General features: G+C 37.6%; 1 protein-coding gene across 1 annotated transcript in view; it reads left to right on the top strand.

Annotated features, from left to right (window-relative positions):
• Positions 1-2,807, top strand: part of HGF (hepatocyte growth factor) — a 55,153-nt gene extending 52,346 nt beyond the window's left edge. Inside the window, exon 18 of the mRNA XM_033059285.1 lies at positions 1,558-2,807. Within this exon, the coding sequence (XP_032915176.1) occupies positions 1,558-1,728 (171 nt within the window). The 3' untranslated portion in view covers positions 1,729-2,807. The remainder of the gene's footprint in view (positions 1-1,557) is intronic.
• Positions 2,808-16,635: the final 13,828 nt, after the last annotated feature.

Here is a 16,635-nt window from a genome sequence, read left to right on the forward strand (position 1 = left end):
TACAGTTATGAAGGAAGGAGAGGACCTGAGGTTTTTATGAGTCAGAAGGCTGGAACATTTTGGTCTCCTGGGCCTGAGCAACATATTGATGAGGACAGGAGAAGTACTTCAGTGATCATATAGTTTGGTGCAGTTGTTTTGCTTACCACTAATTTTGGTGATGGAGTAAAATCATCTGAGGAGAAAAGCTGTAAATAATTTATTACAGGAAGATATAATCCTTTTTTTTGATGGAAAATCTGACTGCGGATATCTAGAAGGAGGGAAGTCATGAACATTATTAAGTATTTATTATCTGGAATAGAATTGTTGATTTCCTAATACCAACATTAACCATGTAGTAAAATTTTCCCTACCCAAAGGGGCTACCAAACCATGGGGAACAGAGGTCGTCTTCATAAAGCTGAGGCCTCTTCCATTTGTTATTAATATTCCATGGGATCATTTTTTGTTGCAAAGTATTTTCTTCAAAATAAAATATTTAATTGTAAATGAGGTCTTAGACTTGTCAAGGCTTATAAATGAAACATCTGCATGGGAGTCTGCTGGGGATCCTGCGCTTTGTTTTCCCCTGGAAGAAGAAATGGAATGAATTAATATTAGCAATCAGTCTTAATCACAGAGCAGTTTCCTGCTCCCTAAGTTCTCCTTTGAAGCCACTTTTCTTAGCAGAGAACAGGCAGAGGAACAAAATCAGATTGGCAGGTGAAACTCCACTCCTGAAAGTGTTTTATGAGCCACTCTGATGGCGCTGACATAGTTCATTGTTCATGTGGGAACTAGTCTGCCGTCAGTCAGAAAAAATCCCAAACCAGATAAAGGTCAAGCATTGTTGTTTCTCTGGTGATCCAGAGAGAATGCAACACTAATTGTCAGCTTTCATTTTTTTAAACAATTACTCACTATCTGATAGGACAACTTGCAGTCTAGTTTTGCAGTGAATTTGCTGGGTCCAGTCCACCTTTAGGCTGGGTAGAAACTGCAGCATCTGTATTCAAGTTCCCAGATCTGTGTGACTGTGACTAACTCTGATCTCAGTGGGTCGTACTCCAAATTTTCATAGAATGCAATGCATAAACCAGTGTATATTTGTCTCACTCATTCATAAGAACAAAAAATATAATTTTACCAAGTTATGTCTCCAAATAATGCTTAAAAAATATTACCTTTTATTACATTTGTTATCCCCCCTGCCTATCCGTACATAGAGATTCTCGTCCTAGGGCATTCCAAGATTGACTGAAAGATGCTAATCTGACTTTGTCAGTAGTGTTTGATGTAAAGATGTTTATCTGTCAACTCACATTCTGCTCATCTGGTTTATATTCACATAAAACAATATTAGGCTTGCAGGTAGCTAAAAGAGGTGAATAAAATCTGGTAGTCTGAATCACATGTAAAGATGGATCACAGAGCTTAATTTGCACAGAAAGGAGCAAAAGGTCAGAGGCCAACTCTGACATGGTTTCTCATCCCCAAAAGCAACCATTCAGTAGTAGGCAGGTGGGTTGAAGCATTTTGAGAAGTGACACTCACACTGTTTATTTTTTTTCCTAGAGAGATTATGGTGGTCCTTTGGTTTGTGAGCAAAACAGGCTGAAGATTGTAATTGGTGTCATTGTTCCTGGCCGTGGATGCGCCATTCGGAATCGTCCTGGGATTTTTGTTCGGGTCTCGTATTATTCCCGGTGGATACACAAGATTATGATGACCTACAGAAAACCCTGAAAAAGTCAAAAACTCCCACTGAAATATTTTGGACAGCATGTAATTAATGTGTAATGTAAAGATCAACAATTTTTTAAGTACTTGATAGTCAAGTTTGTTGAGCTTCTTTTAATATTTATGGGTGTTTTTGGTGTTTTTTGTCTATCAGTGTTGTTTTATAAATGTTGGAGTGACTTACAGTATATGCAAGTATGGTGACATATCTCCTGAAGATACTTGAATGGATAAACAATTCTGCAAAGACATTACTGGATGATAAATGGTTTTGTAGAAATAGATCATATGACCTCCTTAATGCTGCTCTTCAGATTATCTTAGAAGGAGAAACAAATTACAGTTCTACTTAACACATCTTATTCTTTCTATGAGCCATATATTTCTCTTCATATATAACAAAAGCCCTACTGAGAGATATATGCATCTGTCAAGGACAGCATTTATGATCATATTTTTCTTTCCCCCTTATAAGAGGTCAAAGATTTTGGTATTTTATTAAAAAATAATATCCTTAGTACGTAATCTTTTCATTATTGATGGACTTTGACAAGTCTGCCATAAGCAGAGTTCTCGTAGAAGTCACTACCCCTTTCTTTTACACAGTGCTTACCGACTCTAGTTCTGCACTTGGTTCCTTCACAGTATATGTGGTCCTCTAACAGATATCTCAAACCCCATTTTTGTTAGCAAACTATTGACCACTTCTTAAAAGTTTTACCCAGAAATAACTGTGGATTTTCACTGCTAAAGAGAGCATCTCATATGGTTTGAAAAAGTAAACCTGATTAGGTACGGGAAGACTTTTTTAAAAAAATTTTAATCAAATATGCCCAAATTTTTCTAAAAAGACACGTATTAAAAATTTAGTTGGTTCTAGTTCTCATGAAATTCAGCATTTATAGCAAGGAAAAGAACAGTTGAATCTAACACCTATTTGAGAGACTTGAGACTGGGAAATGTAAGTTATACATTAATGGTTTTTCAGAGGCTTGAGAACTTTAATAAAACCTTAACTAGATTTGGATAAAATTCTATCCTTTGTATATTTCCTTTCAGGATAATAAAACGATTGCAGAGATTGATATGATCTTGTATTTAATATGGATAACATCACCAATAGTTTAGTTGCTTGTTTCCTGCCTGTATATAGGACAATCATTTTCTTTTAAGCTGAAAGGGAACAAAAATATTGTCATCTATGAAACATACTTGTTCTCCTATAGGCATTTAGTTTATATCTGGAAGTATTGTACAAAAATGTTGTTATAAGTGGCACTGATTACCCTTTAATTTCTGGAAAACTGATATGACATATACCCAATTGTTTTACTACTGTACATGTAATTGCGTAAGTAACACCACTGTTACTTCACTTGTGACTGTGTAAATTGTAAATGTTTCCAGCAGTGTTTGGTCTGTGTTCATACCTAACTGCACAGCCACGAGGCTGACACCGTGGTGTAGGCATACAAAAGGACATTTCATGCAGAAGATGCAGGGTGGAATCCTGCCCTGTCAGAACGCAACCACTTCACGGGAGATGTCTCAGGAGACAGGCCTTGTCTTTGCTCGCCACATTTTCTTCAGCAGTGCACTTTGCCTTCAGTGGGACTCAAGTATGCTTACATCTGGTGAGCTGGGATGAGTTTCAGCCCATGCCTGAGTGGCTTGGCTCACTGAGATTTGTGTCACGTATCCAGCGGACTCTACTGGCACGTTGGAAGAAGTGTTTCAGCAAGCAGAGCTTCCAGAATTCCTCCTGATGTAAATAGTCCCTTTGGACAAGATGTGACTTCTCTGTACAGCAGATTCAAGATTGTGGATGCTATGCAGACAGTCTGTCTCAAGCTGTTCTGACCAACTCTGAAGGCTTCATGCTCCCTTTGGCCTCTCTTACTCACCAGGCCTAAAGTGGGCAGGATTTAGCCTGTTGTATTTACACTTAATTATCGTCACGTAGGTGAAGAGTGTATTCATACTAAGCATATACTGACCATATCTTATTGAAAGGATTACATTTTTAAGAAAGACTTTTAAAAAACTCCAAGTGAGTTTTGTTCTCAGTCACAAGTAGAATGTGGATAAAATACACAATTCCATGTTCACTCTTTGTATGCTAAGAATTGTTACATGCTCACTGTATTATATTTGCAGGAATTTTGTTATGTCTATCTAAAAAATTTGAATCCTAAAATATTTTAGTTATAAGCTTCTGCTGTGCAGAAGATTGTGATTTATATATATATATATATATCATACACACACACACACACACACACACACACACACACTCTTATGATAAAAATACTGTTTTTTGTTAGACAATGTGTAAGGATTTTTACCTGTTTGTTCTGGGCAGTGCCTCAGTAAAATAAATTGTTCAGAGTTGATGCTCCAGAACTTAACAAGTTTGTATGCACTTGCTTACCAGGTACTTTTGCTCTCCCTATCTCAGAATGGAGGGCACCTGAGATCCTGAAGAGCAAGGGAAGAGAAGAATAATGATATGTGGCAATGAATCTCTACTTCATTTATTCCTGTGAATATTTCTTGTTGGTACCAATGGTACCGTACCAGGCAACTGTTATAACTACAGGACTCTCTTAAGAAAGGACACTCTATAGATATTTTTTCACTGTTCTAATACTTTTCTCTCTGTTATAACAAGGGAATCTGATCAAGTACCCATTTAAATTGTTGAATAATCTCTTCCTAAATTCAGTGGGATTTGAAATTTACTTCCTAAACGTGTTTTTAATCAGATTAGAGTAAGGGGTACAGAACCTAAATTCTTAGGTTAAGGACATTCTTAAACTTCATTGAATTTCATTCTAATTGTTCTTGCTCTAACTAATCCTTTATCTCTGAAAGGTGTAATGTCTGGATATAAAACTCTGGAACTAAAACCTAAGAGCTGATTTTGTGCAACAGATTTTGTGAAGTTAGTCTAACATAATCACTATTTTCTTTGGGCATTGGAACTGGTTAACACTTCTTCCTTTTATTAAAGAAAACATTTTTTGCCTAAAAAAGTTGTCCCCCTATCTCTTTTTTTTCTCATAAACCTCATGACCCTCAGAGAAAAATGTAGCTCTCATTGGGAATGTACTGGTCTAGATTTTTGCTGCTACTGCTGAAATCTTCTTCTCTAGTTTAAGATTAAAATTCTCTGAGACATTCTACAATCCCTTCCTACAGGTAATGCCAATGTACTTGACAGAGCTACTCACTTGAGTTAGAGCTTTTCAGATGAGGGTCCAAATATATTTCTGGGGGTCAAAATCTACTCAGGCAAAATGTCCCTTGAATTTGGTGAATGTGATTGTCAAAAGAGAAGGGCCTAAGAGTTGTTCAGTGCTTTTCCACGTGGATCCTTATACACAGATTCTCAGCTCCAAGGCAACCTCAGCAGGAGTTGAGGCTTTGTAATCATCCTTCTGGAAAGCTCGTTGTTAACCAGTTGATCCTCATGAAGACTGTATGAAGCCTATTGGATTGGTAATTTAGCTTGTCTCCTTATCAAATATTTTCTCCCTCCCTCATATGCACTGGTATATTACTATTTTTGAATGTTGGGGCTGCTGGCAGGAACTGACATGGTTTTCTCACCCTAAAATTTTCCAGTGTTCCTTTTTAAACATACACTTGGGCATTTATGTATGATGTTTTCTTCCATGGAATCCAACTTCAGGGAGCTGCCTGTGGAGTTAAGTGTATGATAAAAGTATTTTTTCTTATTTAAGTGGGAAAAATAAAGCTCCCATTAAGTACAACTTGCTGAATGCCTAATGAAAAGGGAACACTGTGGTTATAACTTGTAATACAAATCTTCTGTAATTAACATCTTCATTAGTTAATAAAGTTGGTATTTTTGTAACCTTGTTTACTCTTATTATTCTTAATAAAGTATTTTATAAAAATCAACAACTTAATTAGCATTACATTTCTTATTGAAAGAACAAAGTCAGAACCCCTCTGCAAGTTCCAGTTCCAATTGCAGTGAGGGATTTTAATATGCAAAGTAAGGAGGACTGGTGCTTTAAAGATCCTCTTGTGTCCAATTGCAGAATTGAAAATAAAATGAAAGAAGGAGCCAAATACATGGTGATCTTTTTGAGACTTCCCAAGACCTTTCTGAATGATTTCTGCACTGAGACTGGTCTAAGTATTTTACAGTGAGAGTATGTTTGCTGTGGAAGGGATGTTCTCAAGCTAAACATAAATATTTTCCAAGAGTTTTTAGTTCCTTACAATTTCAGTATGAGAGGCTTGGAATTTTACTTACTTGTATAAATGCACTTTACACTTCTGGAAAGGGCTCCCTGGTCAGTATCACTTAATACTAATGATGGCACAAAATATGCAAAGGAGAGCAGTAACTTGCAACAAACCTTGGTGCTGCTGCTGCACTTAATACCACAACTGGCCAGCAGCTACCAGAAAAGGAAATAAGCAACACCCTTACTAACCCCACCAGATCAGTGCCAAGTATTGTCAAACTCCTATAACATCATATTCTGGCAAGTTCAAATAAGGAACAGTGAGTTCATTACTTCTTTGTCATTATTCAGCTGAAATTTCAAAGTTGTAAGCATTTCTGGTTCTGTGATTTTGATGATTTTTATATATATTTTCTCCAGTTATATCCACAGTGAATCATTTTTCAAATAAACTCATATGCAGAGTGTTTGAAGTCTGGTTCTGAGCTTTTCCTTGGCAAACAAACCTTTTTTTTTTTGTTTGTTTGTTTTTTGTTTGTTTGTTTTAAGGGGTTTTTAATCAATCAATAAAATCAATGAATTTTATCAGGAACTCCTGAAATCGGTGGGAAGCTTGCAATAACTTCAACCATAAAGCAATGCTTCCAAAGTAATAAAAATCCATAAATAGTCTATATGTCAAAGCAATACTTTGCTATAGTTTTACATTCAGTTTCCAGTATGTTCAGGTGACCTGTGTGTCTTCTGGGAGCCATGAGAATTAACTGCTTGTACAGCAATTTGCACCACAAAAATCTCTAAAGGGATATTGCCTTCATATTACATTCTGTCATGGCTTTATCTTTTGTAGCTGCAGGAACACTGTAATCTGCAGATGATAAATGATGGAAACCTACACTGATGCTCACGGCTTGTGTTCTGCTCTGTGTTATTTAACAAGCCTTGTGTAAACAGAGCAGGCCATTTAGTAGGGCTCAGTTGTGTATTTACTCTGCCTTCAAAAGCACCGATTTCTGGACTGCTATGTTCCTATAAAACCCACGTGCAATAAATACGAAAGAAAACAGCTGGGAGGGAAAAGGCAGCCCATAAAAACATTAATAACAAAATATGTCCTAAAATTAAAAGATTTTTTTTCATGTTATCTCAGTTTTTAAAACATAGGATACAGAGTGTGAAAAGCTGCAATAGAAAAGCTTAATATCTAAATATACTTCACTTTGTTGAGAAACTTGGGAAGATGCAGTAACTTCTCCATATGGTCACAGAAGATGTAGGAGAAGTTGTGCTTCTGTGTCTGAGGTCCTGGTCCTACTTGCGTTGAAATCACTGTCAAAACACTATTTAAAAACACTATTTAGAATCATTTAGGGCTAATGGATACATCCCAAAGCTTTCTTCTGAACCTCTTGGACCTGGTCATGATATTGTTCCAGATCCTGACATGGAAAGAAGTGCTCAGGGCATGTTCCAGGCTGTTAATCAGTGTCAGAAGGAGAAAGTATACATTTTCTTTCAAACCTGGGCATCAAAATTTAACTGCAGACTATCAAATTTGCTCAGAGTCTAACTGAAGATGATAAGTGGTTCATTTGCTTACTATTAAAATATTGTTCATTAAATAATAACAACAATAATTTTATTATTATTATAAATTATTAAGAAGAACAACAACAGTCTTAAACCCCATGATAAATGCAGTTGCTATTATTGTAGCTTTTATACACAAAACTCCACACCAGAGTAAAAAAATGTTCCACTTCAGAGTCCAAGACATGTCCTTTGCTTGAGATATCTCAAGTTTTGTCAGTCGAAGCTAGTGTTGACCTCAATTAGGTTATTCATTATTTTACTTGGAGAAAAACTATATAGAGGACAGTGCAATTCATAACAATTTATCAAAAATAAGGCAATAAACACAGCATTAGAGGTATACATTGGCTTAGATGAGGCTAGTATAAAACATTAATAAGGATATAGTCCGTCTTTTCCACAGAGAGATTTTTGCCTTCAGCAATATATGAGTTTATAGTATTTAATTCAGTTCATATTATACTGAATAAAAAAATTCCAGATGGTTTTCTTTTCTTGAGGATCAATGTCAGCATTATACACAATGAGCAACTATGCATTTACATCAACATTGCTATTACAAACCATGTCAACAACAGTCTCATGTCTTGGGCGTAAATATGCCATCTGCTGTTCAGCCTTGTGTTTAACAGGGCTCTCACTTCACAGAGCAGTTACGAAACTGCCATCACAGAACTCCCTTTCCATTTTTTAAATTTACTTTTTAATTTTTTTTTTAATGAAATCACAGAAAATTGGCTGTTCACAGAGGTGTAAGTTGCAGAAGATTTGCATCAAACATTAACTTAAAAGCCTCTGCTTTCCATTTCTGTGCATCCTCACAAGGCAGATGAGTCCCAGTTATTGCCTGAGCTTTCAATTCTTTGAAGCTTATGCTTCTGTTGCCAGAGTCCCCACATGGCCTCATTTTTTTCCTGTTGTATATATTCAGAAAAAGTCCACTAAATACCTTTATGAGGTGAGAACTCATTGCAGATAAGCTTTCAGCTATCTGCCCTGATGTTCACAGCTTTCCATCAAGTACATTAACTCATGAAAAGGAATATTCTAGTGGGCTAGATGGCTTCTAAACATCCCACATCAGCACAGTCTAGGGAGGTGCTCCACAGGCATCTATACCAAACCAACCATACATTGCCAGAGGTCTGGTGTGGCTGAGCACTAGAAGCACACAAATTGCACATGGACACAGAAACAAGTGCACATCACACCCTCCCAAATGCATATAAATACCTTCACAGTGGTATCTAACTGACTAATTAACAAATTCTCAGTCTATACACAAACTTCAGGAGAAGGATTATAACCTGGGGGTTTCCTTGTCCCAGTACTGTGATAACTCAAGTGCCTTGGTACAGGAACAAGACAGTGTGAGAAGGGAGGCCATCCTACCAGGAAAACTTATTCCACTTTCAGACTAACCAAGAATAACAAAGGGAAACTTAATAGTGCCAGCCAGAGATATGACTTTCTGATATCCTGATCTGGCACATTTGTGATGACAAACATTTGCAGTGTAAGCCTGAGCTGGAATAAAATCTTATGTACCTCTTATCCTTTGGCCATGCTCTGGATTAATTGGATGCAAACCAACCCACTTAGTTCTGTAGTCATTGCATGTTTGCATATGTCTTTGTGGGTGTGTGTGTATGCTCATGGATGCAGAGAGACATGTATCTATTCTTCCTGGCACAATGTGCAAGCTTTAGGACTGCTTTTTATTGTTCTGGAAGCAGGCAAAGTAGACCTGACAAATTCTCAGCCATTTGTGCTCTAGTTTTTACACATTGGTGTAACTATAACCTGCATGTGAAAACCCCAACCTTTAAAAGTTAAAAAGTTCAGCCTTGGCCCTGAAGATTCTCAGACGTTTTAGGGAATCAGTGCTAACCTCTTGTTATCTACAAAGCTAATTGAAAGAGTGCATGGACTTTTGGAGATCCTTCTAGATGGTTTCTTTTTCCTTTTATCCCACTTTAATTTTTGGTACCACCAGATGCTAGCCTTAATTTTAAAGCTACCTTAAAAGCAAATATTCTTCCTGTAGAAACCTACTTCCTTACCAGACCTTATACTGGGCTTTTATCGTTATTAATTTGGTTAGGACTCTCTTCTAAAGTCCAGTTTTCTAAGGCTGACTACTAACTTTATTTTATTTTTTATTTTAGCAGAGACACCAGGCTGTATTTGCAAGAGTTGTGTTTTTTAATCCCCTCTGCTGTTACTTAGTGTTAGCAACTTTTTATTTCATATAACTCCCTAACACTAATCTCTGAACATTAATTTCTTTAGCTTTCTATGCAAGTTTTTTTAAGTCCTATCTTCCTGCCTGGTTTATACATATGCTTGGAAAATAAAAGGAGAGAGAAAAAAAAAATTTTAGTTTTCTTCAACTGGCCTTTGCATGAATGCTGCGAAATTTTCTTATCAGTCCTTTTTCCAATCATGACGTGCAGATCTTACCAACTCAGTCTGCAGGAACATGTCAGTTTTATTGGTATGTTTGACAGAGACCAGGCTGGTTTCCAACTGGAATCCATTTGTTTTCCCTCCAGCATGCCTGCTCACCTCCCCAGGCTCACTCTCTGTGTGGCTTCCTCCAAAGAGGAATTTTCCTGCCTGTTTGGGTACGTACTGCACACTGCCTTTCAAAATTCACAGCAGAGTTCCCTGTCTTTCCCAAACTACCCTGTCGAGGCTGGACTTTTCTTCCCATTCCTATGTCAAATTCTTCAGAAGAGTAAAGTACTCCTTACCTCTAAAGCAATTTCTGACTAAATGCAGGAAGGAATCAGTGAAACTGATGTGATCTCGGACAGCCAAAGCTTACAGGGAAACACCTCACTTGAACATATAGCAAAACCTCTGAATGCTTCCCTGTTAAATATTTAAATACAGTCTTGGCATTCCCATATTCCTCTGAATGGTTATTTCAGATGCTTAGGAAGAGTTTGTGAATTTCTTCCTCGGATCGGACATGGTGAGGCAGGGGTGTTTGCACAGGCTGCTGCAAAGAGGGATCCAAAACACTTCTCAGCACTGCTGACAGACAAGGTCTCCAATTCTTTTTCTTCTCTACTGGGTTTTCATGCTTATTTTCTTGTTTCTCTTGTTTGTTTGTCTGGTACTTTATTATTCTATTTTAATGCTGACAGGAAGAAAATAAACAGGGAAGAGTAGGGCTGGTGGAAGTGTTGTGTTTGAACTGTCTTCTGGGTGAGATTTATGGTCTGCTAAGGACAGCTTTTTGGAAAGTTCTCTTCAATCCTTTCTTGGCAGTTTTCTCAGCCTCCTTTGCAGTCTGAAGAGACTTCACTTTCTCTGTTTGGAAAGGGCTTTGCTCATTATCTTCTCTGTAAGGGTGGAAGTGATGAAGTCACTTTGTGTCTCTCCCCCTTTGCCCGCTATCTGTGTCCCTCGGTGCCGAGTCAGCAGCAGCACGGAGCACTCACTGCAGGACATTTTCCTTCTGCAAAATCCTGACCGAGGGGATGCTTGAGCAAACTTGTATCAGAGAACAAAATGCAGCAAAAGCACGGAGCAGAGTGGCATTTCTGCATTTGCCTCACTCTCTCCAGAGACCATGCCAAAGACAACTGTGGTGTGTGAGAGTAGACAAAGAAAACTCACTCTGGAAAAGACAAGAATTGTTAGAAAAGACCGTTACTCATACAGAAAGCTTTTGATTGCTCTTCAAGATGCGCATCTGCCTGCACATGAATAGTGAATAGATGCCTGGTGTGAAACAGAGACATTCTGCAGAGACAAATGCAAAGGTTAGGGGCTATTCCCTCCAGGAATTGTAGGTGAGAGAAAGCAGCACAATAACTTAAAGTCCCAGCCCAGAGGAGTGGCCACTGAGGAGCTTGGGAACCACATGGCTTCTGACCACAACTCATGAGCCATATTGTTTTCAGGTCTCTTTCTTTGAAAGATAAATCTAAGAGAAGAAATTCAACTTTGAGGGAAAAATTTCAACAAGCTCTGCTGAAAAAACTCAGCAGCACACCACTGATTTCCCTGCTCATGAAGCTGGTTTGGTTTGGTTTTTCTGTTTGCCATGGGCAAACTGAAAAAGTGGCCTGAACCAGTTTATGTCTGTATCTGAATTTGGCCAGTCTTTCGAATCCAGCTCAGAAGATGAAGATCAAGGGAAGAAAAGGATTTTTTTAAATGTTCTTTTTCAGGCCACATCCTTCCTATCATTTTCCCAATTTCACACATTCATTAAAAGAAGAAATGTACTCATGCAGAAAACAAACCAAGCCCTCCAAGTGAGAACATATAGCAATTTCATTCAAAAATGCTTCTTTTAAGGCAAGAGTCTATAAAAACCACACCAAGAGAATACTGTATTCTGTGGTCATTTGTTAGTAAAGCTGACAGGAAATCAAAACTGAAAGGATTCTTCTGTAACTGCCAACTTGCTGTAATGGAAGCCAGGGGAAATATATTTATCTGTTTACTTGACTAAGAAGAAAGAAACCAAAATATATTTTCCTCCAATAGTAAAAGGAGATTAGAGTGTTACTAGTCACTTGTGTGCTAGACTTCCCTCCAGGCCTTTCCTAATGTTTTGTCTCACATTCAAAACAAATAAAATTTGAGCTCTGAGGAAAAGAAAACATTTCACAGATTATAGAAACTAAAAAGATCTTTATGTACCTAACATTTCACCTTATAGCCTAAAGGATATTGCCCAACACTACACATTATTGAGAATCATAATTTTGGTGAATTTTTTTGGAAACAGATTTCATGCCTGTCATGTGGTACAAAACTGCATCTGCAAAGGAGGACAAGTCATTTTAGAATATGACTCACCAGGCTTGGTTTTCCCTCCAAAATTAATTTTTATTGCATTGAAATTAATAACATGAAATATAATGGATCTGATTTTGTCATCTTGTTTAAGACTTGACAATCTTAAAAGTCTTCTCTCAAAATAACTCTGCACTTCTTGTAATGGATGATAAATCAATTGTATCATAAGATGGGGCTACCACCAATCTGATAATAATGTGATCTCTACTGTTAGATCTCTGTAAAAAATAGTTTCATGATGATGTGAAGAATAAAAATAGTATTAAATATTCCAGGGTCAGGCTCTGCAGTGGATTTTACCATTGTTACATGGCTCTGATGATGCAGAGCTGCCATAAATGTCTTCAATTAATGTATTTACAGAACTTTTCCACTGCCATGTAGCAGTCAAAACCAGATGGCAAATCTTGTCACAGATATTTCATTTGATTAATTCTTCTGTCTGGGCAGATGCAGTGCAGTCTGTCAAACCATGAAGATAAATAAAAAATTAAGATGTTTTTCCTAGAGACTGCTAGTTGGGTAAAGCTTTGATAGCTGGAAGAGGGCACGAATCAGATGGATTTTTTTCTAACCATCGATATTTACCCTAACAGGGTATCATTGATGTGAATCTTAGCATAACCCTTTTTAGGATAGTTGCATAAAGGAAATCAGTCAGTTTATGGTGTGCAAGATAGTTCCAACAGATAAATAGCACATTAGGCTTTGCCCAAGTCTAAAAATCCACAGCAGGAACCATCATATTTGCAGCACGAGATGACTCTGCATGTTACCACCACATATCACATCAACAAGTTTTGCAGTGGTTCTGTAGACTTTTGAAATTCTGTCATAATGTTCAAAGTGCTGGGAAAGAATCTCTTGCATAAACATTATTCCTAGACACTGAATATACCTATGGAAAATCAGTGAGAACAGGTAGACTGTAACTAGTTAGCACCCTAATGGGAACATGAACAGATTATGCTGTAAGAAAGCACTTAGGTCCTCATTTGGGACCATAATTCAACATATGTTTAACTTCAAGCATAAATTTAAGATCCATTGACAAGTTCCTGCTTTTGAAGATGCAAATAATCTAGTGAATTTATAAAGCATTGTGACTTTGGCTGAACGTGGGTAAGGACTCCAGTTAGGGATGAGACTTGTTTATACAGTGCCTAAGACAGGAACATCATAAACATTAAAAAAGGCTTCCAAAAGTGGCATTAAAAATGTTAATGGTTCCCTTTAATTCCTCTTCTCTTTTCCAAATAAAACTTAAATGACATTCAAAGCCTCAACAATAACAACTATACAGGAGAGAACACACTGAAATTTACTTCTGATGTAACCACAGTTTGTGACTCCTGTGAAAATAGATGTGGTGCCATGGTTTAGTCTTCAGAGTCTTATTAGATGCCTTATTTCATGTCTTTGTGCAGCTGAAAGGTAATGCAGGGAACATTTTAATATGGTTGCATTTTAATGGCATTCCCTCCAATTACTTCAGAATCTGTGGGGAGCACCTCTAACCAACCCATGCTCTGGAGCTGAATTTGGATTTTGTATCTCTTCAGCATCTATATTACTTGTCTAGACACATCTCTTAGGATTCAGAATTACAAATGACAGATTGTATAGCAGGCCTGACATTTATGTGATTGAATATAGAGATATATTTATAATGTGATGATAACTGTATCTGATATGTGCTTCATCTAAGATCAGAATGAAGCCCAAAACATTCACAAGTGGCAGGGTCAACACCCCTTTATGATTACTTTAGAGAATAAAATATATCTGTATATGTGCAAAAGCACCACATCTTGACTTTCCAAACTTTTTCTTCCATAAATTAAACTCAAGTCTATCCTCAGAAGGCATGAACGAAGATTAAAAAAGACTCAGAAATTATTTTTGAATTACTAAAAATAACTAAGTCACATGAATTGTTTGATAAAGCCGACTGAATTATGTTGAAAAAGTTATTTTACGTCATTTAGTAGAGCTCAATTCCACATTTCTACAAACAAGGCAATTGCTTTGAGATTAGCATGGAAGATTTGTGGATTAAACCCAAATGTTAATGACAAGTGAGGATTCACATGGCAGAACTTGAGGACATGTTCCTCTCTAGAGGAAGAATAAGTTCTGAAATAGTCTTTTTGCAATTGATATATGCATCTATTTTATTACTTATTAAAATTTCATTGCTTTTAACGATTAAACTAGAATCTATTTGAATTGCATTCAGTTTTTACCTTTGCCTTTTCAAGATTTACTTTATCTTTCGACGTCTGTCAAGACCCTGAGTGCAGTTAGGGCTCCTACTATCCCTGCCTGTCCCTGGCACTGCCCTCATCCTGCTTATGGCTCAGGACCCCACTCAAGGCCCAGGAACTCTCAGTTCTTGTCCCAGGGAGGTTGGAGGGTTCTGTCTCTGCCTGGTTCATACCTCAGCCTACCCCATTCCCACAGAGGTTCCTGATATCCAGGGCTGGGGTTGTCTGTTCCACTCCGTGCCATGCCTTGCCCTGGCTGTCCTGACACCCTGGCCCATGGAAACACCATCCCTCCCAGCACCACAATAACATTTATTCTTTATTTTTAAATAATTGTAATTCCTTTTTTTTTTTCATGTCTTATTACCAAACTGAGAAGAAATCTTCTGATTCTCCTTTCTGCTGTGGTCAAAGATTTGTGTCTGTGAACAGGAGACAGTCAACCTGAATTACTTTGATATGACAGGTCCTCTACATCCTTCCCCCATTCAGTAAGTTTTTTCAAAGTTTTCCTTTTTTTTTTCAACTGAAAATTTTTATCTTCTGCAGGATAGACTTTGTTTCAAAATGGAAATTAAAGGTGCTCATTAGAAAGTGTTGGGGGAAAAATGCTGGTTGTAGGTAGAAGGTTTCATTTTAGAAACGCTCTTCTTTCACAGTTACCTTTAATCTTAATTCAGGAACAATTTTAACCAATTCTAATGAAAATACTTCTTTTGTTGGTTTCATGAACCGTAGATAGGGGTTGAGATGTTCAGTATAAAGTCTCACCAGGTTGAGCAAAGACACTGAACACGTGTCAGGAACACTTATGTTTTATTATATAGTTGCCATAACCTCAGCCACCAGCCCACTATTTAGACTGAAAAGATGTTGGTTAACAAGCCCTTAAATTCTTACAATACACTTCCACAAGAGTGGAGGCAAACAGGCCTTTAATTAAGTACACTTCATTAAGTTCTCAACTCCCACAATAAACTCCTCAAAAGCTGCTGGCTCACGAGGCACAGCACACCAATATTCCAGGGTGCTGGCTAACAAGCCACAACACCCTGCCACAATGTCCCCACTCCTACAATAAAGTCCACTAGAGAGTAGGGGGCAGAATATGGTAGCTGCACTTCACCCAGGCAAAGCAAGGGAAGAAAACAAAGAATATGACCAGTACTTGGCTCCTGCATTGGTCACACCATGTGGATACCACCATAGCTGGGGTGCAAGGACAGAGAAGGAGAAAAAAGCCAGAGAGAAAAAGAGAGCTAGGGAAAGGAGAGACAAAAAGAGGGTGAAGGGGGATGATCTGTTGCCATTTATAGTTAACCTGGTGCTTGCTTTATGTAAATTAGACTTCTCACACATTTCACAGCCAACCCTTCTCCAAGGAGTGAGGTGGGGTGAAGGGGACAGAGCCCCAGTCTCCAGGAGGAGCAGGAATTTGGATCAGAACAGCACTGCCCCAACTCTGTGGGACCCCCTCCTCTGATCACACGCTTCCTGTAACAATACTCAATGTTTGAGATAAAACATGCTCAGGTCTGGTCCTTTACAGCTGAACATCAGTGCTGAGTTCAAGGACACAATTTGTTGCAGATCTATCATGATTAATGCTTCAAAATGCTCTACAAGAAGATTTCTCCTGAGTCCTTGTGAAATAGAAAGATAGAAAGGTAATTGGCAGATATTTGCCTTGATTTCACTACAGAAGACAAAGGTGATTCCATGCTTATAAGATTCATAAGGGTTTTTGTGATTCCTAGCTACTTAAATGAAAAATTTTGACTAGAATATGAGCCATTGTGTACAAAACTTTGGTGCATGAAGTAATATATCCAAGCTGAATTGAAAGCGTAAGGGAAACTTTAAAGAGGTAGAATGCAACCAACATTGAAAGTTGGCAAAGATGTTACACAGTTTAACACAAGCTGTTCCTCTCTAATATCATAGTGACAGTTTCATATAAATGACATTTCGTGAGTAATAAAATGACAAATACATCATTAAAATTA

This window comes from Catharus ustulatus, chromosome 4 (assembly GCF_009819885.2).
Source record: "Catharus ustulatus isolate bCatUst1 chromosome 4, bCatUst1.pri.v2, whole genome shotgun sequence".
NCBI classification, from domain to species: Eukaryota; Metazoa; Chordata; class Aves; order Passeriformes; family Turdidae; genus Catharus; species Catharus ustulatus.